Raw genomic sequence first — 27,971 nt, 5'->3', positions numbered from 1 at the left:
AAATCCAAAATTAGTGCAAATTCATCAAAATATTGTAAACTCTAGGGACAGATACCATCACTAAATTCTAGAAAGCATTTAAGGGAGAAATAATACAAGGCCTGACAAAACTTTTAGAAAATATAGAGGAGGAAGGACTACATCCCAACCCATTTCATCAAGCTAGCAACTCTGAATCCAAAACCTGACAAACACACTAGAAGGAAAGAAAACTATAAATCAATATCCCTCATGAGAAGATGCAACATTCTTTACAAAATATTAGCAAATCAGATCCAGTAATATCTGTAAAAAGCACAATATATTCTGATGAAACGGGATTTACTCCAGGAATGTAAAGTTTATTTACCTTTGAAATCATTGAACAGAATTTATCATATTAACAAAAATAAGGAGAAAGAAAAAAGATTATCCAAATACACTCAGAAGTATTTTATAACTATTAAAATAAGTAAGTAAAGTTAATAAGGTGATAACAGAGCAATATATAAAATTAAACATATATGTATATAATATAGAATATTTGAAAGAGAAAATTTTATAAATCCACTTAATGTAAAAAAATCAAATACTCAGAAAAATGTTTAACACAACCATACACTGAAAACTACAAAATATTGTTGAGAGGAAATAAAGGTAAATAATGAAGATGTGTATCATGTTTCTGGAGAAAAATAATTCACTATCAAAATGCTAAATCTCTCCAACTTGATGTATAAATTCACTGTGTTTTCAACAAACAATTTCAACATACACAGAAACTGACAAGCTGATTTGAAAAGTATATGAAAAAGCAGGTCTGGAATAGCCAAAACAATTTTGCAAAAGAAAATAATGGAGTATTCACATTAACAATTTCATGACTTCTATAAACTTAACAGTAATTGAGATAGTGGTTTGGCAGATGGACAGGCATATAAAGAAATGGAATAATATAGGATATCTAGGAATGGGTCCACATATATATGGTCAACTGGGGAAAGAAAAGTCAATAAATGATGTGGACAAAATTTGATACATATTTGGAAATAAATAAGCCTCAACCCTCAAACCACATGTAATTTCTTGAAGCTGAACTATAGATCTAAGCATAAAAGTTAAAATTATAAAGCTTGTAGAAGAAAATATAAGAAAACATCTTCACTAGCTAGAGGTAGGACATAACCTCTTACAAAGCACTAAACATGAAAAAAGAATGATAAGTTATAGTTCACTAAAATTCAAAACTGTTGTTCTACAAAGCATTTATTAAAAAATGAATATAGAAGTCACAGATATGCAAAAAATTTGCAATACAAATACATAACAAAGAATTTGTATGCAAAATGGTTGTAAACTCCTTTTAATCAGTAAAAGAGACAAAAATGATTTGAAAAACTCAAAGACAGAAATTTTATAAAAGAAAGTATATGAATATCCAATACACATGTGTAAAGTTGTTCAGCATCATTAGTTATCAAAGAAAAGTGAAGGGAAGTACTTTTTTTCACTCAAGAGAATTGCTAAAATCATGGACTGGCAACATCAAATATTTGTGACAATGTAGAAATACTGGAAGAATTACTGTTTGCTAGTGAGAGTAAAAAATTATACAATTTGAAAAAAGTGTTTAAAGTCTCTTACAGAGTCAAAGTATATCAATCCTATTGCCCAGCCATTCCACTTCTAGATATTTCTCCAAAAGAAATTTAAAAATATGTCCTCAAAATAGCTTACCCAAGAATATTCATTTACTGAAGAGAAAAGAAACAAAATATGATATATTCACACAAATTAATGCTTCTCAGAAATAAAACATATGAATTGCATAATACATATGGGTAACTTTTAAAAACATGTTTAGTGAAATAAGCCATATGTAAAATATTATATTCTGTACTATTTAACTTATATATATTTCAAAAACAGGCAAACATGATCCATAATGATAGGATTCTGTAATAATAATAGTAGATTTAATAGGAATTTCTTCTTTGGTATATTTTATTCAGATTACAAAGTTTCTTTTGGCCTATTTCTGGCTAAATTTTAAAATGTTTCTGGCTAAGAGAAAGCATGCAGATTTAAAATATAATGCACCTTTTTTTAGGAATTCCCTCATTTCCTATTATATTTCAATGGCATCAAAATTACTACTAAACCTATTGATTAAAATAATTTTCAAATAAAGTTTTAGCCATTAAACTCTTAGTAATTACAATTTAAGAATTTATGGGAGTCTTTTTTTAAATTTTATTTTAATCATTGTTTAAGTACAGTTTTCTCCCTTTTACTCCCTATGGGAGTCTTAAGAGCATGAGAAGTTGCTAATTATTTTTTAAGAAACTCTAGTAAACTAACTCATTTGCCTTTATGGTGTACGAAACCTCTCATTCATTACTGCATATTCACTGTTAGTATGCAGAGTCAAAAATGATCTACTTTGGTACCAGCTGACAGATTCTGAAGCACAGGCTACACAGGTTGTTACTCACCAATTATTATTTGTTGTGGTTCACTTTTTACTCCAACCCCTGCACTGGTACTCGCTGCAACCTCTACCCGGTATTGAACACCTGGGAATAATCCACCAATTATTACAGACCGAATGGCTGCATCCACACTTTTGTTTATATGAAATCGTGTTTCATTCCCCAGACACCAGATCTACAAAAAATGTGAAGTGAATAACAAAAGAAGATAAAATTATCCTTCTGGTAATTAGATGAATATAATAGATTTTTTTGTTAGTAGTGATTAGTCTACTACCTAGGCTTATAGAAGTATTTGTAATTGACATTTCTTAAAGCCTGATTTCTGCAGTCCATGCGTGTTTCTTAAGGGAAGAACAATAAGGAAAGCTGAGGCTACGCCGTGTTCCTTTATATCTGATAATGAGCGCTGCATGCTCATAACACAGTAATTCCCTTAATGCCTCTAGAAAGTGGTCCCTGGTTTAAAACAGCATTTGCATATGGATTAAAACATAAATTCTTCTGCTTAATTTATGTATCAAGATTTATTATATGCATAATCTATTAAAATACAGTGATTATGAGCTGTAATATTCAAAGTATGTAGGTATATATCTAAGTAATTTATATTTCATTTAAGAAAATATTAACTTACACAGAAGTAGTTAAAATGATTAATTGACTTAAGTTATAGGTATTGACTGAGATGAAATTAAAGTGAATATTTACATTGACAGTAATAAATCCTCATATTGATCGATGTCCCCATATAGACACACACATGCATGAGAGCAAACTGGTGGCAAGTCCTTAAACACGGATGTGAGGAAAGCTGGACTTCTACTTCAAGTAAGAAACTTTAAGGCACACTTTCTCTTGGGATATGGAGATCTGTTACTGTACAATGTGTTGTAAAACGAATGGTACTGTGTATGCATCTTTGCATTCAAGTTAAATAGTGTTTCATATTATGAACACACAAGGAACACACAGGGTTGTTTCCTGAAACAGATCTAAGTTTCTGAAACTATTTCTTTAAAATGATTCCTGTGAATTATATGACTTTGATTTGCACTATACCTTGTTATTAATGAAGGAATAGTCTTTAACTAAATATATATTTGTTACCAAAATATGAATATCTCATACGAGTGAGAAAGTTCATAATTTATGATACAAATTATCATGTTGTAAAAAGAAATCAATTTTTAAGTGAATGAAAGTTTAGGATATTTAGTTCCAGATGACAGGAAACTAAAATCTTAGCCTTATTAAAATATACATACACACACAAAGACACACCACACCATTATTCTTGCCCTTAAAACAACATATCCAAACACTTGTAAAATTTTAGAATCTACATAATTATCTTGTTTTAAACCAACTTATTCTTATATTTGTTATGCACATGTCTTTATAGTGTGATGGGAGTAATTTTAAAAGCTTATGCACATTCTCCACATTTCCTTCAGTAAGTTAAACATTAATTTAAGAAAATCCTATTTTAAATTTATGATTTTTTTCTTAGACATATTTTAATTCACTCTGCGATATTTTCAGTTAAATAAGTCAGCTTAATTTCACCTATCAACTGTTAATTTCTGGAGTAAAGTAGGGTATCTAGTTTTCTATTCTAATGGACCAAAATAGTATATTTTTTTTCAGAATTATGTATATATTTATTAATAACAAAAATCATAGTTTTACATTTTTTGCAAGGTTGAATGAAGAGGTGTTTTCCTCTCCCATGAGGTCTAATAACATCACCTAATCAGAATCTCAAAGTTTTCATCTTCTGCCTCTTAAACATCAAATGATGATGAAGAGAAAATGTATATATACTCTCTCTAAAGAGCAACCAGTTTAGTTGAAAAATGAGATAATCAACCAATTTTTTGTAAGGCAGTTTTTTTTCAAAATTTGTTTTTTAATGGCGTCCTTTTTTTGAGTGAAATATTTTTACAAAACTGAAGTAAACTGACAAAAACAGAACTTAGAGCAGGAATTAGTGCAGTACATCCTCCTATCACAGCCCGACTCTCTAAACCCCTCAAGTATCTTTTTCTGAGAATACAATTTTAAAAACTCCGCTAGAAGGCATGTTACACAGAAATCTAATAACAAAATACCACTCCACTGTTGTGGTTTACTTGTGCAACTGAGTTTGTGTTATCTCTGACCTTAGACTTACGTTTTAATCCCCTGTTCGTTTGTTTTTTGACCCATCACACAAAGATATAAAAATCAATTTACACTCAAATTCAACAAGAGGAACATTAGAGATGTGCCCATCCACTGAACCTGAGACTTCTTTGGAAATCAGAAACCTTTCTGTAGGAGCTTTCCTTCTTCACGCAGGCCCTACCTTGTATTCTTGGATAATTCCATTCTGATGATCCAGAGGGGGAGGATCCCAGGAAACACTAATGCTTGTGCTATTGTGGCTTCCAACTGTCAGCACCGTGACAGACTGTGGAGGGGCACTTGGGGCTGCACAGGAAGTAATTAGAATAAACACAAACCGTAAGTCTTCGTGTGCATCAACGCTCATGCAGAATCTGAGTGTAAAGACAGGATGCACGAGGTTCTGATTTTTAGCAGTTCTAAATGTGCATGTAGTATTGGACAGTGACAGTTTTTATAAAATATCTTTTACATATAATGGATGGATTTCAAGTCAATATAATAGCTGTGATAATATGAACTGAATAATAAATTTAACAGCTAGCATTCTACTATGTACCCAGCAGAGAGCTGAGTGTCAGATTTAATTCTCACAATAACTTCAGGATGTAAGAGCAACTCTCATCTCAGCTTTACAGATAAGAAAATGAAAGTCTACTGCAAGAGGCTGAGTCAAACAACAAGGCAGAATTTGGACACAGTATGTCTGATTCTAGAACTTTGATTCTTTTGACTCTAGTAGGCTCTTTCCGAAAAAGAAAAGCAACAGATGAAACAAAACACTGCCGTACAAAATATTCTGAGATGATGTGTTCCCAAATTTTATCAGCCATTATTTCTGAGTGGTGGCATTACTGACATCCTTTTTATTTCATTTTAGTTTGAGTTTAACAAGTAAAAACAGAAACACAGTTATAAATATTAGCAACAAAAATACTTGTGTTTTGACCACTATAAATTGACTCATAATTGAAGCTTTCAGACTTGTTTATATTGATGGCTAAGGAATTTTAAAGATATAAATGAAAACAGTGCCTCCTGGGTCAAATGTGACATGGACAAATTTTAATTTCTTACATTCTCTTCCTTTGTGATTTCTCCTGTAATCATACTGAGAAAAGGTGAATGAGAACTGTCTGATTTGAGACTGCAGCTTCTCTCCTCCTACAGTGTATCTGAGAGCTAACAAATACAAATTTTGCTGGAAAACATCAATTTCCAGTGAATCTCTGAGTTTAAACCAAAGGAAAAAAATTAATGTCAAAGTACTAAGAGTTAAAACAAAATTCAAAGGATTATTTTGTAAGAGGGTCAATGTTTTCACAATGCTACACAGGTTAGCCCTTTGAAAATATAGGCGATTGAACTGTAAAAGACATTCATAAACCCTATCAACAAGGTCTCCCATGTTCGGTAAATCTGTCATTACATACTTCACTGAGGTATGGCCATATTTGCATTCGGATACAGGCACACACATACCTCTGCCCCACCCTTCACTACTCCTCTAAGTGATAATATTGCTCCAAAATATGGCATGATGACATAAACCTAACCACCTGTCAAACAGTTTTGAAGTTATTAAGTGGACTGCGTTGTAAAATAACTTCTGAGAACTGGATTCTCATTGGCCTTCCTGCTGGCTTGGAGAGAACACCGTGCCTGCTCCCGGGCAGGTCAATGATTCCTCTGCTCAGCTCCTTCTAGAGACATGAAAGAGCATAGATCTCCATTCATCGTTCCCCAGCACAGGCCACTGAAGTTCCGTTTGTTACCTTCAGAAAGCCACAGAAACCGGAGAGGAACATACTGAGAATGCTGACAAATGTCTAATCCAGAGGAAACGTCTAACTGCAGTCAAATGGATTTATGGAAATGCGCTCCAAACATAGCATTCTGTATTGAATTACCCCGCTCGTTAGTACTACAAATTTTCAACATAAAGTAAAATGTAATAGTGATGACACTATTATTAATTTTTAGTGATTTTTCTTTCCGTATACTAGAAATAGATTAGCAATACCTCTAAAAACACGCACTTCTGCCCAAGTCAGTTTATCACACTGTAAACATATGTCAGGACAACATTCTCACTGTGTTGCTTATTAGGAGATGTACATAATTTAAAAGTTCTTGGATCAAACATGTACATGTTACCTATATACATTTTCTTAAGGTTGGTATATTAATTTATATAAAATATATTTAGAAAAAAGGCTTTTTTGGGAAGTTATAAAATTAGTAGAAAAGCAGAAAAGGGAGGAATTTATTATAGTTGACATCTCTTTTTTATGTTTATTATCGAATTTATAAGCCTCTAGTTAAGTGAAGGAGACCCTAGTAAGTGGACTGGTTGAGACTCACATTTATTCATGTCCATCACAGGCTGACTTTAGAGAGTAGGCAAGAGGAGAGGGGGAGGCAACAACACTAAGAAGAAAGCTATTGCAAACATGCAAGCAACTCCCTGAATTAGAAATGATGAGTCAGGCTGGCAGAGGCCACAGGGAAGGAGACATATAAAAGACAAGGTCAGGTTTTACTACAAAAAAAAAAAAAAGGAAGTGACAGTGAACAGCCTATGCTCCTGAATTTCCAGTTGCCTGTCCTTTATTGAAGCCCAGTGAGCCTAATCCACATACAAATATACATTGGGAAATATTAGAATCAAATTCCAATGTACTGACAAACAAGGTTTTGGGCAAATGTTTACTTATGAAAAATTCAAATTACTTGAATGTCTTTTTTATTTTTGAGTTGTCAGATTTTAGGGAATTTTCAGAATAAAAAGAGAAAATAACACTTGCTGGAGTCACTTTTAAAGGCTTTCAAACTTTTCTTCTAAGGAAGATGATTAACTAGAACTTCAACAGAAATTGGCTTCATTATGGTTTAAATTTGGTAAATGTTAGAAATTTGAATACTGACCTTCTTCGGTAGTTCGAACTGTTTTAGATTCACTGTCCATTCCTTGGAACTCATTAAAATAAGGTCGAACTTTAATTTCATAAGTCACCCCCTTTTTCAGATTGACTAAAACGGCATTTCGTTCATTTGGGACTTTAGCATCTAAATTCTGCCATGTTGACGTAGCTTGAAGTCCTGAGGTTTGACGATACATCACTCGGTAGCCTTGAATAAACTGGGGCTGGCGATCAACCTGAAAAACATAGCAAAATGATTTTGAAACAAAAGGGAAGTATTTTCGACAACATAATGGATCTACCCTCATTTCTCTTGTCCCTGTTTCAGTCCTCATCACTTATCATCTAAGTGATGCCACGGCTTTCTAATTCACATTCCTGCTTCTTACATCCTCTTCCAGTTCTGAGTTCGCATTGCTTCTGTTCTATTTCCAAACTGAAGAGGGAGACAACTCCCTCTCCTGTTTAAAATATTTCATGGTATCTAAGATACCTACTTAATTCAAATTCTTTGGATTAGCACAAAATTCTGTCAAGACCTAGACCTGTCAATTTTTCTAGCTTTATTTCTTATCTGTTTGTTCTTTTCCTATATTCAACATTTCTTATTTTTGTGGTTGTATATGTAATGTGCTACTAGTCAGGGATTTCCTTTATTATCCCTTGTTCATTCATTATTACCTTTACTCACTCAAAACAGTTTTTGTGTTCCTACCAATAAGCACCAGGAATTTTGCAAAAATCTGGTGATAAAAATGGAAACTGGCAAGAGTCAGTATTTGCCCTCATGGTGTGTGGAAGCCATATGGAAGGTGGGAGTTGTCCAATGATCACCCAAACAGTATTCAAGTTTCAGCCACAACAAACACGCATAGGTAAGTGTTGTGATTGAGATGTACAAGGAGCTAAGAAAGCCTATAGTGGAGAGGAAATTGACTGAATCAGGAAGGGAAGATGAAGTTTGCCTGAAGACAGTGCTGAGATCTACAAGGACAGTAGGATTCATCCCATGGACAAAGAGCAGGAACAACATGTGTATAATTCCTGTTGGTGGGGGAAGTGTATGGGAGACTAAAAGTTGTGGAGCTAAAGCTTGTACCCACTGATAAATATTAAGGTCTTTAATTCATTTACCAGTAGTCCCACTACTGCCACAATGTGACAACTTTCTGATCTTTTTATTCACTTAGTGTATAGAGGATAAGCAGCTGTTTTTAAATGAAAATCTGAGATTTTTGAATCTGAAAACTCATATCAAATACAAATTTGAAAGTTTTTTGTTCACTCATAAAATAAAAATGAATACATAAAATGTAAGCTAAAAATGAAACATGTTCTCTTTGTACATTTATGAAATAATCTTTATTGGAGTTTTACCATTTTTTTAATTTTCAGAGAGAAATGGATTTTTAGCTATTTTTAAATGCCTTACCATGTTTCTGGAAATGCTTCATAAATATAACTACCATAGCACCTTCTCCAATTAATATTCCATACATTATAGTTTAATAGTCATATTCAAAAAAGCCTTTAACTTGACATAATTCACAAATAAAGTGCAAAATTGAATGAAGAAGAGGTGAAAGAACCTCATTTTAGGAAGGATGAGGAGAGAGAAAATAGGATAGGTAATGATAAAAATGGTTATTTCAGCTTGTTCAAGTGTCTTTATCCAATTGTTAACACATTACAAATAAAAGCTATTCTTCCATGTATTCTAACTTCTTTGACTTGTAGCATTTACTTTTTTTAAGTAAATACAGAAAGTTGAAAAGCAGCAAAACCAGGTGGACAACACCAGAATCAACTGCAGTGACTAAAGACCCACCCTGTTACTGATCAATCAGTGGAGACCATGACCCTGAAAGGGCACACCCGGAGAACTGGTGACTATTCTACTGGAACCATCCCCTGACACCTGCCCTAAGATTCCAGTCTGCAGGAGAGAGATACAAGCCTCAAGACAAAGGAACCCACATGCATGGTCTTCCATGCCATTCCCTTTCCCTCCTTCTTCCCCTGCTTTCCCCACTGCCCTGCATCTCCTAAACTCTAAGGCAGTTGACAGCTTGTCCCAGGCTAATCCCCTGAACCAATCCCCAAAGCCGCTTTTTCTCTAACTTCCCAAGTGAGCTAAGGCAGCCCAGCCTCTGCTTTCCTGTTGCTTCTCCCATGCTAAAACCTTCCTTGTTTCACTATAACTACCCTCAGCTTTAATAAAGATATCATCGTAGAACCCTCCCACCCCCACAGAATCTCAGTCAAAATACAGTGGAACAAAGGGACGTATTTTTTTTCTGCCTTCAGAATGTCCAAGTTAGAAAAATTCATGAATCTGGTGAGCATGAGCATGTGAGTTTCTATGTATAGCGAATTCTAGTTCCACAGTTGATTTTCAACTAGTAAGAATTCCTTTACCTACCTGACAGCTTTCTAACCCTCAAAGATTTTCTGAAATTTGTGCTACTCTTGTATGAGGTTATGTCATGAAAAATTAAGTCCATCTCTGCCGCAAACCTCATGGTCTTTGAACCCTCATCCACGCTACAAGTTTGTAAAACTGAACATATTTTTTGAAAAGCAGAAGTTGTTTTGACATTATAAAACAAGGCAGCTACAAAGAAAAAAATAAATTTATGGGATCCAAAGAGAGATATGCTTCATCAAAACTGTCAGTGTTCAAAAAAATCACTGTGGCATATGTTAAAACAACATTAAGCTTGCATTTTATAAACTTCTCTGCATTCACTTTAAGTGAATTTATATACTGAAAGAAAGACATAACTCACAATAATAGCTTGTTAATACTGAAAGAAGCAAGCTGTGTTTTTAAGAAGAACATTAAGCAGCTGTTTCCAGATGAAGGGAGTCTGTAAATCAGGGTAAATTGGTTTTATCCATGTTTGGTTTTCATTAATTAAGTGTTTTAGGGACTTTATGAAGCTAATGTTTACTGCACAATACTGCCTTGCTCACTTCAGTGTGCATGGCCTCCAACCAGTATTTTCTAATGATCTGCTTAATAACTAAGTAGTTTAACTGGATTTTGTACAGTTGTAATACATTCTTTTCAGAAAAAAAATATCTGTTGTTACAGGTGGAAGCAAAGATGAAAATGCTGAGGACTACCTTTAAAAAAATAGGTGGGATTTTTATTGGATATGCATTCTCCACCATTGACTTCTGAAGCACATTTTGACAGGTGGTCATTTTCAAGTTAAACCATATGTGCTTGTTACTAGTTTTATTAATGTTTTGATTATGAGTCTGTACATAATTCCATGGGTTTATTGAATTTTAAAAATTGTTATTTTCTGAAACACGAGTAAAAAAAGTTGTCTTTAGGATAAAGTGAAAAGATGAAGAGAGGTTTAGTCTTACAGCTTAGCCTCTTAAACTTTCTGAGTCTCAGGTTACTTAATTTGCTCAAGTAATATCCATGTTAGAGCACAGAAACAATTAAATGACTAACATAAGTTAAAGCCTTGGCACGTTTTAGTGATGCACAATGATAAAGCATCACTGTTAGGTAAGGAATATACTAAAAACGGGGGTCCACATGTGACCCTCAAAGCAACACTTGCATTGAAATTTTAAGATGCTTAATATTTATCTTTTCAATTAAAATAAAAAACCCTTAAACTGAACATTCAAAATAAATTTTCTCAGGTGGGCTTAGTCTGCTTAGTGACTGATCTGGATTTAGCTGAGTTCTGAAATTAGTTCACCAAGGGCATTCTCTCAACTCCAGTTGTTATATTTAGGAGCAAAGGGTCTGTGATTCTTTTTGTCCTTGAATCAAAACAAAACAAACCTACACATACATATACACACCAGAATAAACTTTTAAAGATGGTATTTATTATTTTCCTTATAAAACAGTCATTTTCTTATAATTTATGCATACCTCATTATAAAAGCAGTCATTTTTAGAATGTACCATTTGCTAACTATTGTTGCTTCAAGATTAGCCTTGTGGGGCATATGGATTTTTTTTAGTACAAACAACATATATGTTTGGTAACTGAATCCTGCTAACCACTGGTAACACCTCACTTGACCCCAAATATGAACACATGGGCTGGGAAATATATTTCTCCCCTCAAACCAACACATCTGTTAACTCAAACAATATGATAATTTAAAGAACATGCACATTAAGCAAGTTGAAAATATGACATCGAAATAAAATAGTTGGTCATAATTTCTTTGGTAACCAAACTTACCCCTGTCTGGCTTTTTTTCACTACATTTACCTCTCAACTACATGCTTACCTCGTGGGAACAATAGCCTGTGATACAACTGAACACTTTCTTTTCTAAAATAAAGAAAAAATTGCATGAAAAACAGGGCTAATCATTCAGCAGATAGTTATTGGAAGGGTATCCCAGAAATGATGCTTTGCTCTGAAAAAACAGAAATTATGAACAGATTCCAGATTCTCAGAAGTAAAGCTCATAAGGGAGGGAGATACAACAACTTGAAATGACAAGCTTCTTGGGATATAAAGATGAATATGACACAGTCCCTCTCCTGAAAAAACTCCCAGACTACTGACCTGCAATTTTGATCTAATTTGATTTTTTCTTTTGAATTTAATGACTTTTAAAGTGATTAACTTCATGAACATAATGACTTTGATTCTTATCCAAATAACTCCCACATTTAGAAGCAGCTTTAAAAAGCCTGTTCAAAACGCCCAACAGAGCAGAGAAGACCTTTTCAATTTAGTATAAGGAAAAATCTGCTATTAAAAATACAACTGTTTCCTTGGCCTTGTTAGTTTTCTTCTGGACAAAGATACAGAAGGATGGAAGAGGCATGGCAGATAATACTGCTACTGTGCCACTGGAAGAATTATGAGCTCATTATGTTCCCTCCATGGGAGCAGAAGAATAGAAACCATTATGTGCTGAAAATAGAGATGTCTATGTGAAATTACGTGAAAAATAAAATTAGAAGCAATGTAGTCCTAATCATAATTACTCTTGAAATATTATACACTTAGTTTTATTTTTGTTAAAGTATCGCTCAGTTGGGTACTTAGGGGCCCAAAATATGACTGATCAGATAGATGGCCCTCGGTCTGGTGTAAGAAGTAACAAAATGCCCCATCTGGGATCATATGTTGAAATTCCACCATTAAAACACCTTCCATTCAACTACATATTTGTCTAACTTTCATCTTAAAAGCAGATTTGAATTAAGGAAATTCTAAGGTACTCCTATTCTAATAAATAATGCCTCCATGTTTCCTCAAAGAGAAGCAGATGAGAGTCAGTACCTTTTCTGGTGTTTGAGGATAGAGTTCACCTCTTCATCTTTGACTGACACCTCTCTCTATAGGGTGTGTATATATTTGTTGTGACACTTATCCCTGTGTACTGTCATTAAAAAGTTACATGATTCTCTCAAATAGACTTGGGTCTCTTTGTATAAGCCCCCTGAAATCTAGCACAAAATTGGTTCTCAAAAAAGGCTTGATGATCCCTGGCCAGTGTGGCTTACTTGGTTGGAATGTTGTCCCATAGAACAAAATGTCTTGGATTTGATTCTTGGTCAAAGTCCATAACCAGGTTGTGGGTTTGATGCCTGGTCAGGGCATGTATGAGAAGACAACCAATCAATGTTTCCCTCACATCACCTCTGTTTCTCCCTCTCCCTTCCTTTCTAAAAAAAATGTTCTTGGGGGAGGATAAAAAAAAAGGCTTGTTGATATGGATTTGTTCCATGGATTTATTGTTGAGAGGACACTGGAATGATTCTATTAATTGTGTTTTATAGTTCCAACATAAATTAAGAACTGATGTAAAACAACAAGTTTTTTCCTCAAATTCCTTTGTTGAGGAACTTAATGGGAATGGGTAAAGTAGTTATTTCTTTAAGATACTCAGAGGGAGGGTAATCCAGTTTTGTTGTTTTTGTTTTCTTATTTGTCATTCTTCAAAACAAAAACAAAACAATAATAATAAAGGCACAATCATAAATATTTTCTAATTAAGATTATAATTAAAGTGGAAAATTTCTAGGTATCCTTAACTAGTATGTTCATTACTTGTACAATATACAAAATCTATCACATAAACAGAAGGCTTAAAGAGTACATGTTTTTCTATCATTCTGATGTATTTCCTTACGAATTTTTAGAAATTATAATAGAGAGATTCAGGGAACAAAGGAGAAGTTGGCACTAACTTTATAAGGCTCAAGGAAGATTATCTTGCTCTTCTCAAAACACTGACACACAGAAAGACTTGGGCATATATGACTAACATGGTTATTTTTATGCTATTTGTTGTTTCTACTAAAGTGGCTACTAATGGTCAAAACATTTTGTATTTTAAAATGAAAGTGAACGGGTTGATATTTATGAATGCATGCCACTGAACACATTAGCATATATTAAAATATCCATTTATTTCTTAAAATTCATTAATTTATAAATTATATGACAAATTATTAAAATTATGTATGTACATGTTTGGTGCTGCTAGATGAGATTCAGCTAAAAGGAAATAAAGATGTTTCGTTTAAATTTACAAGACATCTTTGCTAAAATCAAAATCTTCCATGCTTCAAATAACACCATTAATAAAGTGAGAAACAGAAGGGTCAATCTGAAGAGGACAATAATAACAAGGGAATGATTGGGAATAATTACAAGTCCATTTATGTAAAAAAAAAGAAAAAAGTAAGAAACAAATCACAGATTAGGAGGACATATTTACAAATCATACATAAAGAATTCTTATAAGACTATAATAAGAAGATAAACAACCCAATTTAGGAATGGGCAAATAATTTAAACAGAAATTTATTTAAGGAAGATATAATTGCTCATTAAAAACATGAAAAGATGCAAAAATCAGTAGTCATCAAAGAAATACAAATTAAGACCACAATTATATAATACCTGTTGGTCACTTGAATGGTTATAATAAAAAAAGACAGATGATAACAAGTGTTGGTGAGAATATGAGAGAATTTGGCAAGAATGTGAAAGAAACTAGAACTTTCAAATATTGGTGGTTGGAAGATAAAATGGTATAACCACTTTGGAAAACATTTTCATAGTTAATTCATGTAATGTTAAACAAAGCATTATCGTATTATTCAACAATTCCTAGGTAAACACCAAGAGAAATGAGAACATGTGTTGATTTGTACACAAATGTTCATGAAACCATCAGTAGTAGAAACAACTCAAAAATACTTCAGCTGATGAATGGATAAGCAGATGTATGTGATGTATCTGCACAATGGACTACTATTAGCTAATGAAAGGAATGAAATATTGTACATGTTACAATATGAGTGAACCTCCAAAACATTATGCTGAATGAAAGAGGCCAGGCACAGAAGATCATTTATTGCATGATTTCATTCCTATGAAAGGAACAGGTGAATCTACACAGACAGAGAGTAGATCAGTGGTTGTAAAGGCTGAAGTAGAGGGAATGGAGAAGTGACTGCTAACGGGCACAGGGTTTCACTTTGGGATGATGAAATGCTCTAAAGTCAGATTTGGTGATGGTTGTATAACACTGTAAGTATACTGAAAAACACTGAGTTGTACCTTTTAACTCTGGTTTATTAATTATATCTCAATAAGGCTATTAAAATTTTCAGAAGACAGAGGTTATTACATTTATATTGCAATCAATAAGTTTTTCCTATATTTATTCTTTTATGTACTGAGTACTTTTATTTTTGCCATTGATTACACCTTGATTTTAAACTGTAAGGGTTTTTATTACTATTTTTTGGGCTGTTTACTTGTTTTTTCTGTTTTGGTTTTGTTTTTCCCTTAAAGGAATGAAAGAGACTGCTAATAATGCGGCCTTGGGAGACTTACCGTCCATGTGACTTGAACAGTCGTGGGAGTCAGCACTACTGGAGTGTGGAGGCGGACAATGACATCTCCCAGTTCCTTCTGTACTTGTCTGTGGTCCACTCCTTGTGCTGGTGGGCTGATATCTACAGGCAGATAACGATTCCCAAGTTGTGAAAATGCACAGTAAAGTTCCAACATATATTACATATGCCACTATTGTGCCCTTAGAAATAATTATGGGGGAAGATAAAAACTCTTTGAGACAAAACATTAAAGAATATTTATATACATACCATAATTTGAATGATTATATTTATTTTCATTAAAACATTATTAATAAAAGACTACATGCACTCCCTTATCCCATTCACATACATTGGTGTGGAAGGTCTTATTATATTTGGATAAAAGAATAAAATATGTGCTGTAAGACTTCTCTGGAAACATAAGTTTTATGCAATATTGAAAGACTTCCTTGAATGTTAACAGGGTAATATCAGAAAACTGCTGTTTCAGAGTTTATTTAATATTTCATTCCAATTAGTAAATTGTGTGTTCTTAGTCCTTGACCTATTCAGTCTAGGAATGTGGAAGAAAAGTAATTAGAAGGACTGGAAAAATGAATTATATTACTAAAGGTAAATAAAATGAGGGAAAGAAGAGGAAGAAGCCCCCTAAATTCACAAAAATACTTTTGAACAAAAAACTTAGAATACTGATAAAATGTTCCAAATAATAAAGTGTGAGCAGTGCGCCAATGCCTGACAAAAGGTGATGCAGCTGCCATTTGAAACTGTTGCAGGGGTGGGGAGGAAGAAAAAAATATTTGTGGTATTTAGAATAATATACCCTCAGCCATATGTTCTGGCTTCTTATTTACCATTCACTTAAATACTCTTCCATTGTACCATACAAGGGTTTGTATTCTATATGCCTTAAAAATATAAATTATTGACATTCAACTCCAACAAACTGATATCAAATACTGAATTTCACACATATTTAAATCAACTTCTTTAACTGGTATACCATAATATTAGGTTAATTTTTTTCTCCAACTACCTTCTTTAAGGAAGGAAGTCCAATTTAAATTGATTTATTATCTTAATCTTGTTTTCTTCTATTTTCTCAGGCCACAATGCAACACTCTTGCAAAAACATTTAAAGTGCATATCTCAGCCAAAACTTAAATTGGGTGTGCTAACTTAAATTGGGACATAAATAATTGGGAACTACACTCAGGTGACATTTCCCATTCCACTTTTTTCATCCTTAAACAGACCAAGTTTGATTTTAAAAAGTTATTAATACTAGGTGAATAATGTTGACCTTTGGAGATATATACACGGTCTATTTGTATATATTACAAATATTTGCTATTTAGTATTTACTAAAGTAATTCTAAATTCTATGGTATTTAATATCTTAGAAAAATAAGAACACATACAGCAAAGTGTTATTTAAAAAGAAGAGCTTTGCGAACTGCAAAGCTGCTGCAAGTGTGGTGCCAAAAAATGATTGTGACATTCAGACACAAAACATGGGTTTCCTATTAGACATCTGCTAAGAGAACATAACTCTTTTGCCCTGTATAGTCTCTCAACTGGAACAAGTCAGATCACAAACAACTTTTCATTCATCTTTTTTGACCTTTTCACCGCAAAGTTATTTTATGAGTCAAGATTTAGTGACTGGCACAATTATTAAATGATCAAGGTCTGCCGGATTTAATCACACCAAAATCTTCCCTATTCTGTTATTTCCCTGCCGGCCTTCCATTGTGGCTATACACAAAAACGGACAATTTCTATCTACACAGGTAAAAATGATCTAGGTACTATTATTTTCTGTGTTAAAACCATGCACCTCTTTCTTTTCAAGTTTAATAATTTAATTTAATTTACCCATTAAATTCAGACACACTAAAAGCAATTGGATCTAGGAGAAGTAAAATATAACCAGTTTCAGGTCTTCAAATTCCTTGTTGTACTTTTTTCTTTCTCTTGAGACAGGTTCTTTACCTACAGGTCCTTTATCCTCATGGAAAATTAATCACATTACTGCTTAGAGAACAATGGCCAAGTGGCATTCTCTCCTCCCTTCCTGTCATCATGTCAGCAACGTTACCAAGTCACGTGGTAACTTTATTTAACTTGATTCCTTCAAGGAACCCTTCTCTGTTATAATAGCATGCTGGTAACTATCACCGAACTACATTGTAATTATAATAATATTTTATGGCTGTATGGTGCTTTTCATAGTATAAAAATACTACTTTGAATTATATCTTGTTCAAAGCCTTTTACAAATAAGACATAATTAACCCTTTCTCAAGAACCCTGTGGGAAACAGGTTGTAACAAATAATAAAACCATTCTATTTTATTAATTCTCTCCATCTACTAGGAGAAAGACAAATGATAATGCCCCATCTTACATTAACCCCTAGATTCCAACGACTTCGCATTTTGAAGAGACAGATTAGTAAACATGAGTCGAGAAATCTTCCATTTTCATCTTACGTTATAATGTTCTGGGTGGGAGTTATTTTTTTTTCTAAGTCAAATGAATCACATATCTCAGGAAGAAAACTTGATTTACTGCTTTCTGAAACAAATTGCTTCTTTAAACCTCTGGTTTAATAAAACACACTATGGCAATGCTTGTCAAACTTGTCAAAAACATCAGCAACACCTGCCAGCACCTTAACACAGACGACTGGGCCCCTCCCCCAAGACATCTGAGATGAGGGCTTGAGAACAGGCATTTATAATGTCTTCCCAGGTGGTGAGATGCTGCTTCCACAGCAACCACCCCTTGAGACCCACTGCTCTATAAAAACAGAATTCCTGAACAATAGTAAGGAATGATATCTTTATTTGGGTACCTTAACCATTACAGAGCAGTCTTTAATACTGTATTATTCATTTCAAAGGAGTAACATTTTTCCTCCCTTTGAAGTATAATAAAGCCCCAAATTAGTTGGTTCACTATTCCTATATAAATATATCCAATTATTTTGTTTATTTTGCACTAAATAGACTCTGACACCTCCAGAAAGAGGACACATTCACTAAGGCGAACAGCACATTACCTTCTAAACTGGCTCAGGTCTAGTGAATCATTGTAACAAGCAATGCAGACACATTCATCTTTCCTGGTGCACCCTTTGCTCTTAAAGATCTGCGTAATGCCTCCTTGTAGAACAGATCATGTTTACAGCTCTTGAAATTACCTTGTGTGCGCACAGGATCTGACATAGGGCTTGGATCACTGAGACCTTGAGGATTGATTGCTCTGACCATGAATAAGTAGATTGTATTGGGCCGCAGTCCTCTCACTGTGTAGAGGGTGGTTTTTATATGGTTGGCCACCGTCTGCCAGCTATTGCTCACTGATTGGCTGAAACATGAACAGAAATTTCATTTAAAGAACAGTCATAAAGTTACTGGAAAAGGAGTTGGGTATCAATGACAAAGGTTAATGGCTGAAAATTAAATACGCACGCACACACACACACACAAAACATTTGAAGTGTTCAGCCCAATAAATGAAACATTTGGATGATTTCAGTTTATTCAACAACAAAGCCGAGCCCACCTAACGAAAGTGCCATGCACAACAAAATTAAACTCAGCCCAGGAGATGTGACAGCCCTTTGCTAATGCACAGCAGCCCACTAAATGAATACCTGTAAAAGGAACAGAGGCCAAGATCACAACATCAAGTTTATACAATAAATATGGTCCTTGTAAATGTATATATATATACCTTGAAAAGAATTAACCTGTAGAAAGAATAAATGGACTACAGAGTAAATTATGCCAATACACTTTCTTGTTACAAGGTGTGTTTTCTTTTGTATCAATTCCACATGCAATAATATAATAAAGCCTTCTAAAACTACATATCTGTAAAAGAAGAAAGGAAGCATGTAATAAATATTTTTCCTTGGTCACATTTTTAATAAAATTGTACATTACACAGCATTGTGATTTTACATCTTGGAATGACCACATATCTCTGACTCCCCTATAGCCAGTTATGGGTGGCATACCCTTGGAGAGCACTTTTTGTCTAAGGTCAAATATTTCTTTTGTTCAAAATTAAGAGAAAATCTGATTTCTCAGGGACTTCCATTTATTTCCTAGAAGTCCTTATGCATCAAAGCATGAAAATTAAAGGAAAAATAGTATTTTTAAATTTGTAAACTCTGTACCAATTGTTACTTTCAATAAATTAGGGAAGCCTACAATGAAAGTACATTTAAGAATTTGTCCTAATGCTTGGAAAGGACAGAGGGTATCACTATCTTTTTAATAGCAAATAGAAGCACACTAAAATTGAATATGAAACTACATTTTCCCATCTGTGTAAGCATTTTATTAAATTCTCATAAGACAATTTTATAGTGACATTTGCTAACTTATAGTCTATATCCTTAAATTATAACAATTATTTCAAATAACAATTGGCCATTTCTTTTCAGCAATCACAGGTGCGTGAAATCAATTTCTTAATTGTAGTTTTTAATTTTCTCTTAAGTATACCCAATAGATGTATTCAAATATTTGGAACAAAAACACTGGAATTAATTTCTGCTCTATCTATTAGGAAGCAAAGTTCCAGGGTTCCATGCCTCAATAAACATTGCATAACTTAAAAGTCCTTGTGTCTAATTAAATTATTTTCTGCCTGGTTCTAATGCCAAAACTATCATCTTAAATCCTTACAACAATCAGGGTAAAGAAAGGAGCTAAATGATTATTATGTCATGAATTAGACTCCTATAAACTTAGGCATAGATAATACATGTTTAATCTTATGATTGTTAAAAATGAAAAAAATTAAAGTCTATTCTTGAATAAAGTCAGATTAAAAGTTAAATTCTTAAAATGCATGGGTTGAACATGTCTTTAAAATGAAACAGCAGGATCGATCACTCACATGAGATTTTAGGATATAGGAGCTAAAGCAAAACTCAATGGAGAAAATAGGAATTGTCCCATACCTGAATGCCTCAATGATATATGAACTTGCTGGGAGGGTTCCAGGGCTACCTGGCTGCCAGGATAAGGTGACACTGTTCTTAGTAACATCAGTGACCTGTGGTTTGGATGGTGGTCCTGGCAGGTCACTTAAATCATAATTTTTACTGATTGTTGCTCCAGATTCTATAGAGGACAAACAGAAAAAGCTTTATTCCTGAATGTGTGTGCTGACAACAATGATTAAAAGAGGAAAAATATTCTACTAAAGAAGGTGGCCTAGTAGTGAGAGATCTGCATGAGTAAAAAGTGCCTAAGTAAATATTTGCTTTCTTACATGTTACTAAATGTTTACTTTCACACATGATCACTAGAATTGCTCTTTAGACTGAGAAAATAAAATAAAAAGGTGGTCAGGGAAAAAATATCAAATTGCATGTATGCAATGTTATGTGCCAAGTGGTTCAGGTATCAAAAAGTAGCATAACACTTAATTTTTATATTTAATGAATTTAAAATACTGATCTCTTCTTAACCTGGTATTTTATAATGAGCTAATCACTAAAATGGACTCAAGGTTTCTCCTGTTACGATAATTCACAAAGAATTCACCTGTCACATCCAGCACGGCACTCCAGGAAGTCTCCCCACTTGAACTTGTAGCCACACAAGTATAAGTGCCAGTATCAGAAATCTAGTGTGCAAGAAAGGGAAGGAATGAAAGTTATAAAAAGAAGTTGTTAAAAAATTAAAATATAAATCCTTCCCTGTAAAGAGATCAGTATTCAGTTATATTTACATTGTAGCAGGGTAACAGTGATTTGAATAAAGTTATATCATCGAAAACCAAATAAATCATGCCTGTGAAATCACTGCAATTTAGAGATGAAAGGCCACAGGAAAAATCTAATACATAACTCTTTTTATAAGTATACATAAAAGTTGCCATTTTATTGATTACTTAAAATGTTTTTGTTATTCACTGAAGAGTGGCAAAAGAATTTTAGGGATAATTGATAATATCATTAGGAGTTCTATTTTACAAATGTGAAAGGCAGAATACTCTGTGATTATGCATTGACAAAAGCCCGAAGATCAATAAAAGATGGAACTCAAAAACCCTCCCTGCAGCTGAACCTGTGGGCTTACATTGCAAACATTCATTGGCACTGGCATCTGTTCAGGGCAAGGAAAAGTGAGACTGGGAGGAGAAACTGAAGACCAAACAGAATAAGGCAAGTCAGAAGATGTGGAATTAAGATTCTGTGATGAACATGAGTCTAATTGCTGATGAAATATAGGAGTTTATAGAATATAATATCTGCTGGGTTCAACATGTAAGTGTATTGATGACTGAACCTTCCACAATTGATCCTCAGGTAAATCATTAGTGCATGGATGTTACTGCCGTTCTACCATTTTAATTGATTTTAAATGTCATTATGTATTTCAACCTAAGTTTCAAATTGCTCTGGAATGTCTTTCTTCGCCATATTATCTCCATACAATTGTCTTCCATTATACGAAGTGATGATGGGGGATAGCCTTTGTAGAAAAAGCCATTCTTTCGAATGTGGCTGTGCACGCATTAGAGTCATTAGAAATCTTTTCATTTAAGAAGCATCACTCACAAACTAAATATAATGAGCCGAGGTTGGGTTTTAATGGGATGTTCATTTGAATATGGTCTCTGAAAGAGTAAAGAATTTGCATTTTATTATAGCTGTTGAACTAAAATGTAGCACTTGTTATTATGTGCAAATGCTAAAAGAAGGGTAGGTAGGTAATGCTTCTTAACAGCATCTCCTTGTCATTGTGTGGAGATACAAGTCTGACATTAGCTGTGGTAGGTATGTTTTAATGAGCATTAGAATATTCTATTTCTCAAAAGATACAGATTCAGCTACCAATTAGCTGAACTATAGGAACACAATGTTCATCATGCTCTTTTCCCCCTTGCATTAAGTACCAAAAAAGAAATAGCGAGACACAAAGGAATATAACCTACAGAAAGTCTTTGGATATGAGTGAAGTCCTGTAAAACACATTTTTTCCTTTAAAGGCAGTCATATTACATAAAAAATCATTTAAAAATTTATTTTATTTATTTATTTTAGAGACAGAGGAAGGAAGGGAGAAAGAGAGGGAGAGAAACATCAATGTAAGAGAAAAACACATTGATCTGTTGCCTATAACATGCTCCCAACTGGTAACTGGCCCACAGCCCAAGCATGTCCCTTGAATGGGCATCAAACCAGTGATCTTTTGGTTTTTGAGACAACACCCAGTCCACTGAGTCACACCAGTCAGGGCGAACAAGATTCATTTTTCAGTTTTGCAAAAGTTCTAGCAAAAGCCTAGATATCATTAACTCCTATATAACTCCTAGATATAAGAAGTTAAAAGCCACTCCTATACTATCACCACATTCATTTTTATTCATTTGGTTTTAAATAATGTCTTTTCTGAGCACAAGTGCTTCATATCTTTTCTATCCTTCTCCTTGTATCCTTAACCAAGTGCTTTAAAAAGAGATTCAGGTGCTGTCGCCCTCTATCACCAGCTATTCTCCTAGTGCCGTTGGCTGCACACAAGCCCCCAGGAGCTTGCATCTGAGACAGACTATTAAGAAAGCTGTCAGAGGGCTCAAAGTTTGTTTGACATCATCAAGCACCCACCTTTAATTGCTTCTTTCAAACATTACTGGGGATTCTGACTATTCAAGCACAACCTCTAATTCAGCAGTACAGTGCAATTGCATTAACCTCCATGGCCCAAGTCTGCCTTTAGCCCAGAGAGAGAGGTTAAAGTGTTTACTCAGAGGGAGTTGGCATCAATTTTTTAATAATTCCCATTTTGTTCATAAAAGGTTAACAGTTAATTTACAATCAATAAAAAGATAGGCTAAAATCTGTATAATTTATTTTTCTTTTAACTGAATTTTTTTACTTAGAGCAGTAATTAATGTCTGTCTCAAAATTAAAATGAAAAAGTTATATATTAATTATAGTAATATATTAAAGATTTCTGTTTCCGTGTGTGCATGCACAATGCAAAAATTGAGTAATTCTTTATTTTTATGCATGTATCTCTACACTACAATGATAAAAACAAAATAAGTGTGTGAATGCAAATACATTTACATTGTAAGAGAACATTGTGATCATTTTAAAAGGGAAACTTCAACATTGTTTTTTGAGGTTTTAATTTTGTTTTATTTTTTCTTCATCTTGGTTCCCAATTTCTCCCTAGAGACCAGATTCTATTAATTCTTCCACTGAATCATTTTCAGTCATTTTTCTTCAGGCTCTCATTCCTGAAGAAAATGATTACCATAATATACTCTGTAGCATTGGAATAGAGATTTTTGCATGGAGGGAGGCTCTCTATATTCAGTTGAATGATTTGAATACACTTTTGGAGGGCAGGAGGCCCTCATGAAATATCCTCTTGGTATTCACACCTTGTGTAATCACTCACCTTGAGTGTGGCGGGCCTGTTGACTTATATCTGGCTAATAGCATAGGGCAAGGGTGACAGGATGCCATATTTGTAATTATGTTGCATAGAAGTGCATTGCTTCACTTGTTCGGAGATTCTCTATTTGTTGACTTTAAAGAAGGAAACAGTCATACTGGGAATATCCATATGTCAAGGAACTAAAGGCAGCCTCAGCCATCAGTAAGCAAGAAGCAGAAGTCACAAGCAACTGAGTGCTGCTATAGTCAGGTTGCTTGGAATCAAATCTGTCTTCAGTAGACCTTCAGATGAGAACACCACCCTGACACCTGACTGTAGACTTTCTGGCCCTGAAGCAGAAGGGCCCTGGCCCTTTCTGGCCCTGGACCTAAGTCATGCTGAGGCTTCTCACCCACAGACATTGTGAGATAATCAATGGTGCTGCTTTAAGTCTCTAAGTATTTGCTAATTTGTTACACATTAAGTAGATGGCTAATACAATACTCAGAAGCACACATTTATTTTGATTGTGTTATTCCTGAAGCAGGTCTAACTTGTTTAAGTTGGCAGAAATGGTTGTTTTTATCACATCATCCTTTGTTAAAAGACAAGCAAGTCTGTCCTTGTCCACAGGTTTACATTTAAATTCCACAGCAACTTAACCTAAAATGTAAGATTTTCCTACCAACTAGCTAAACCTGCCTCCTGTGTATTCAGTTTCATTTTAATTTTTTCCACATAACTATTTGGACAAATCAGTTTATCCACATTTCCTTACAAATTTCCTTTGTAATGAGAGTAAATCAGAAGCATTAGCCACTTTAAAATTATTTTAATATTGTATTACTATCATTAACTTTATGTGTTTAATATTTTTAGTTTTACTGATTACATACATATAGGTTGGGATGAAAGAGTAAAAAGTTTCTAAGTCTGTTAAAATTTTCTTTAAAGACAAAGCGAGAATCTTAAAGGCAGCAAGGGAGAAATAGCTAGTAACATACAAAGAAGCTCTGACAAGGGTCAGCTGATTTCTCAACAGAAACAATATGAGACAGAAAGGATTGGCCCAAAATATTCCAAGTAATGAAAAACAAGGAGCTGAAATATACCATTAGGTAAAGCTTTCATTTAAAATAGAGGGTGAAATAAAGAGCTTTCCAGTCCCCCCTCAAAGGCTGTAAGAGTATATCTCCACCAAGCCAGTATTGTAAGAAATGCTAAAGGAACCACTTTAAGAAGAAAAAATAGAGAAAAACACAGGTACAAAGGAAAATGGCAATGAATAAGTACCTATCAATAATAACCTTAAATGGAAATGGATCAAATCATCCATCATAAGATATAGGATATAAGAATGGATTAGAAAACGCAACCCATATATATCCTGTCTGCAAGAGACCCACCTCAGAACAAAAGATCTACACAGGATGTAAATGAGGGAATAGAAAAAATATCCCAAGCAAACAGACATGAAAACAAAACAAAACAAAACAAAAAAACTAGAGTACTAATACCAGTATCAGACAAAATAGACTTTAAAACAAAGGCCATGACAAGAGACAGAAGGTCACTACATAATACTTAAGGGAGGAGTCCAACAAGAGGATATAACTCTTGTTAACATGTATACACCCTATATAGGAGCACCTAAATATACAAGGAAAATCTTGAAGGATTTTAAGAAAGAGATCCATAACAATACAGTCATCATAGGGGATTTTAACATTCCATTGTCAACAATGTATAGACCTTCCAAACAAAGAATCAACAAGGATATTGAGACATTGAACAACACTCCAGATAAAATAGACTTAGTAGATATTTACAGAGCATTTCAACCCAAAGAAGCAAAATACACACTCTCCTCAAATGCACATGGATCATTTTCAATGATAGACCACATGGTAGGAAACAAAACAAGCCTTAACAAATTCACAAATATTGAACTCGTATCAAGGATCTTCCTGGATTACAATGGCTTGAAACTAAAAACCAAACTCAAGGAAAAAACTCAAAAACATTCAAATACATGGAGGTTGAATAACATGTTATTAAATAATGAATGGGTTACAGTGAGATCAAGGAAGATATAAAAATATTGGAAAACAAATGAAAATAAACACACAGCTACCCAAAAACTGTGAGGCACAGCAAAGTCACTCCTGAGTGAGAAGTTGATAGCAACACAGCCTACCTAAAGCAGATAGAAAAGTCTCAAAGAAAAAATCTAATCCTATACCTAAAAGAACTAGAGGAATCCCAGAGTGATCAGAAGAAAGGGACTAATCAAGATCAGAATAGAATTAAATGACATAGAGACTAAGAAGACAATTCAAAGTATCAATGAATCCATGAGATTATTCTTTGAAGAGATAAACAAAAATGAAAAACCTTTAACCAGACTCATCAAGAAAAAAAGAACATTCAAATAAATGAAATCAGAAATGAAACAGAAGTAAAAACTGATACCACAGAAATACAATAAATTGTAAGAAATTATTATGAACAACTATATGCCAAGAAGTTCAATAATCTGGGTGAAACTGATAAATTTCTAGAAATATACAATATTCCAAAACTAAATCAGGAAGAAGCAGAAAACCTGAATAAACCAATAACAACTATTAAAATTGAAATAGTAATAAAAAAACTCCTGACACTCAAGAGCCCTGGACCAGATACCTTCACAGGCAAATTTTACCAAACATTCAAAGAAGAACTAACACCTACCCTTCTCAAACTATTCCAAAAAATTCAAGGAGAGAGAAGACTCCCAAATTCTTTTTAGGAGGCTAGTATTATCCTAATTCTAAAACCAGGCAAAAAAAAAAAAAAAAAAAAACAACAAAGAAAGATAATTACAAGCCAATATTTCTGATGAACATAGATGTTAAAAATATTTCAACAAAATATTATTACATTCAATATGTAATCAATGTATTAGCAACAAAATATTAGCAAACTCGATCCAACAATATATAAAAAATATCACACGCCATGATCAAGTGGGACTCATTTCAGGGATGCAAGGATTGTACATTTTCAAATCAATAAACATAACACATCACATAGACAAAATGAAGGACAAAAACCACATGATCATATCAATAGATGTTGAAAAAGCATTTGATAACATCCAACACTACTTTATGATAAAAAACACTCAGCTAAGTGAAATCAGAGGGAACATACCTCAATATAATAAAGGCCATATGTGAGAAACTTACTTCCAACCTCACACTTAATGGACAAAAGCTAAAAGTATTTCCCTTAAAATCAGGAACAAGACAAGTGTGTTTACTTTTACCACTCCTATTTATCATAGTGCTGGAAGTTCCAGCCATAGTAATCAGACAAGAAGAATAAATAAAAGGCATCCAATGAAAAGGAGGAAGTAAAACTGTCATTATTTATAGACAGCTTGATAGTGTACATTGAAAACTCTATAGACACCACCAAAAACTACTCAACCTAATAAGTGAATTTGACAAAGTAGCAGGATACAAAGTCAATATTCAGAAATTGGTGACATTTTTGTATACCAACAATGAACTATCAGAAAAAGAAACTAGGAGTAAAGTCCCATTTACTACAGCAACAATAACAACAACAACAAAAGTACCTAGGAATAAATTTAACCAAGAAGGTAAAAGATGTGTATTCAGAAAACTATAGAACACTGAAGAAAGAAATTGAGGAAGATGCACGTAAATGGAAGCATATACCATGTTCATGGATTAGGAAAATTAGCATAACTAAAATCTCCATACTACCCAAGGCAATCTATATATTCAACACAATTTCTATTAAAATACTGATGGAATATTTCACAGATCCAGAACAAATACTCCAAAAATTTATATGGAGCCAAAAACACCCCCCTACACACACACACACACACACACACACACACCACACACCACACACACACACACACACACACAATCCTGAACAACCTCAGCATCCTTGAGAAAGAAGAAAAAAGTTGGAGTGATCACAATACCTAATATCAAACTATGCTACAAGGCCACTGTAATCAAAACAGTCTGATACTGGCATAAGAACAGACACATAGATCAATGGAACAGAATAGAGAGCCCGGAAATAATCCCATGTCTCCATA

The 27,971-nt window shown here is 33.8% G+C and overlaps 1 protein-coding gene across 18 annotated transcripts in view; it reads right to left on the bottom strand.

Moving 5' to 3' along the window:
* ROBO2 (roundabout guidance receptor 2) overlaps positions 1-27,971 on the bottom strand; it is a 1,287,372-nt gene that overhangs the window by 68,787 nt on the left and 1,190,614 nt on the right. For all 18 annotated transcript variants that reach the window (XM_036017926.1, XM_036017927.1, XM_036017925.1 and 15 more), the window contains 7 exons: positions 20,999-21,080; positions 20,410-20,572; positions 18,634-18,800; positions 15,421-15,542; positions 7,569-7,800; positions 4,822-4,946; positions 2,475-2,646 (listed from right to left, as the gene is read on the bottom strand). In XM_036017926.1, coding sequence (XP_035873819.1) covers positions 2,475-2,646; positions 4,822-4,946; positions 7,569-7,800; positions 15,421-15,542; positions 18,634-18,800; positions 20,410-20,572; positions 20,999-21,080 — 1,063 coding nt within the window. The remainder of the gene's footprint in view (positions 1-2,474; positions 2,647-4,821; positions 4,947-7,568; positions 7,801-15,420; positions 15,543-18,633; positions 18,801-20,409; positions 20,573-20,998; positions 21,081-27,971) is intronic.

This window comes from Phyllostomus discolor, chromosome 2 (assembly GCF_004126475.2).
Source record: "Phyllostomus discolor isolate MPI-MPIP mPhyDis1 chromosome 2, mPhyDis1.pri.v3, whole genome shotgun sequence".
NCBI classification, from domain to species: Eukaryota; Metazoa; Chordata; class Mammalia; order Chiroptera; family Phyllostomidae; genus Phyllostomus; species Phyllostomus discolor.
Note: the sequence above shows the minus strand (reverse complement) of the source record. Positions and strands in the feature narration are given on the sequence as shown.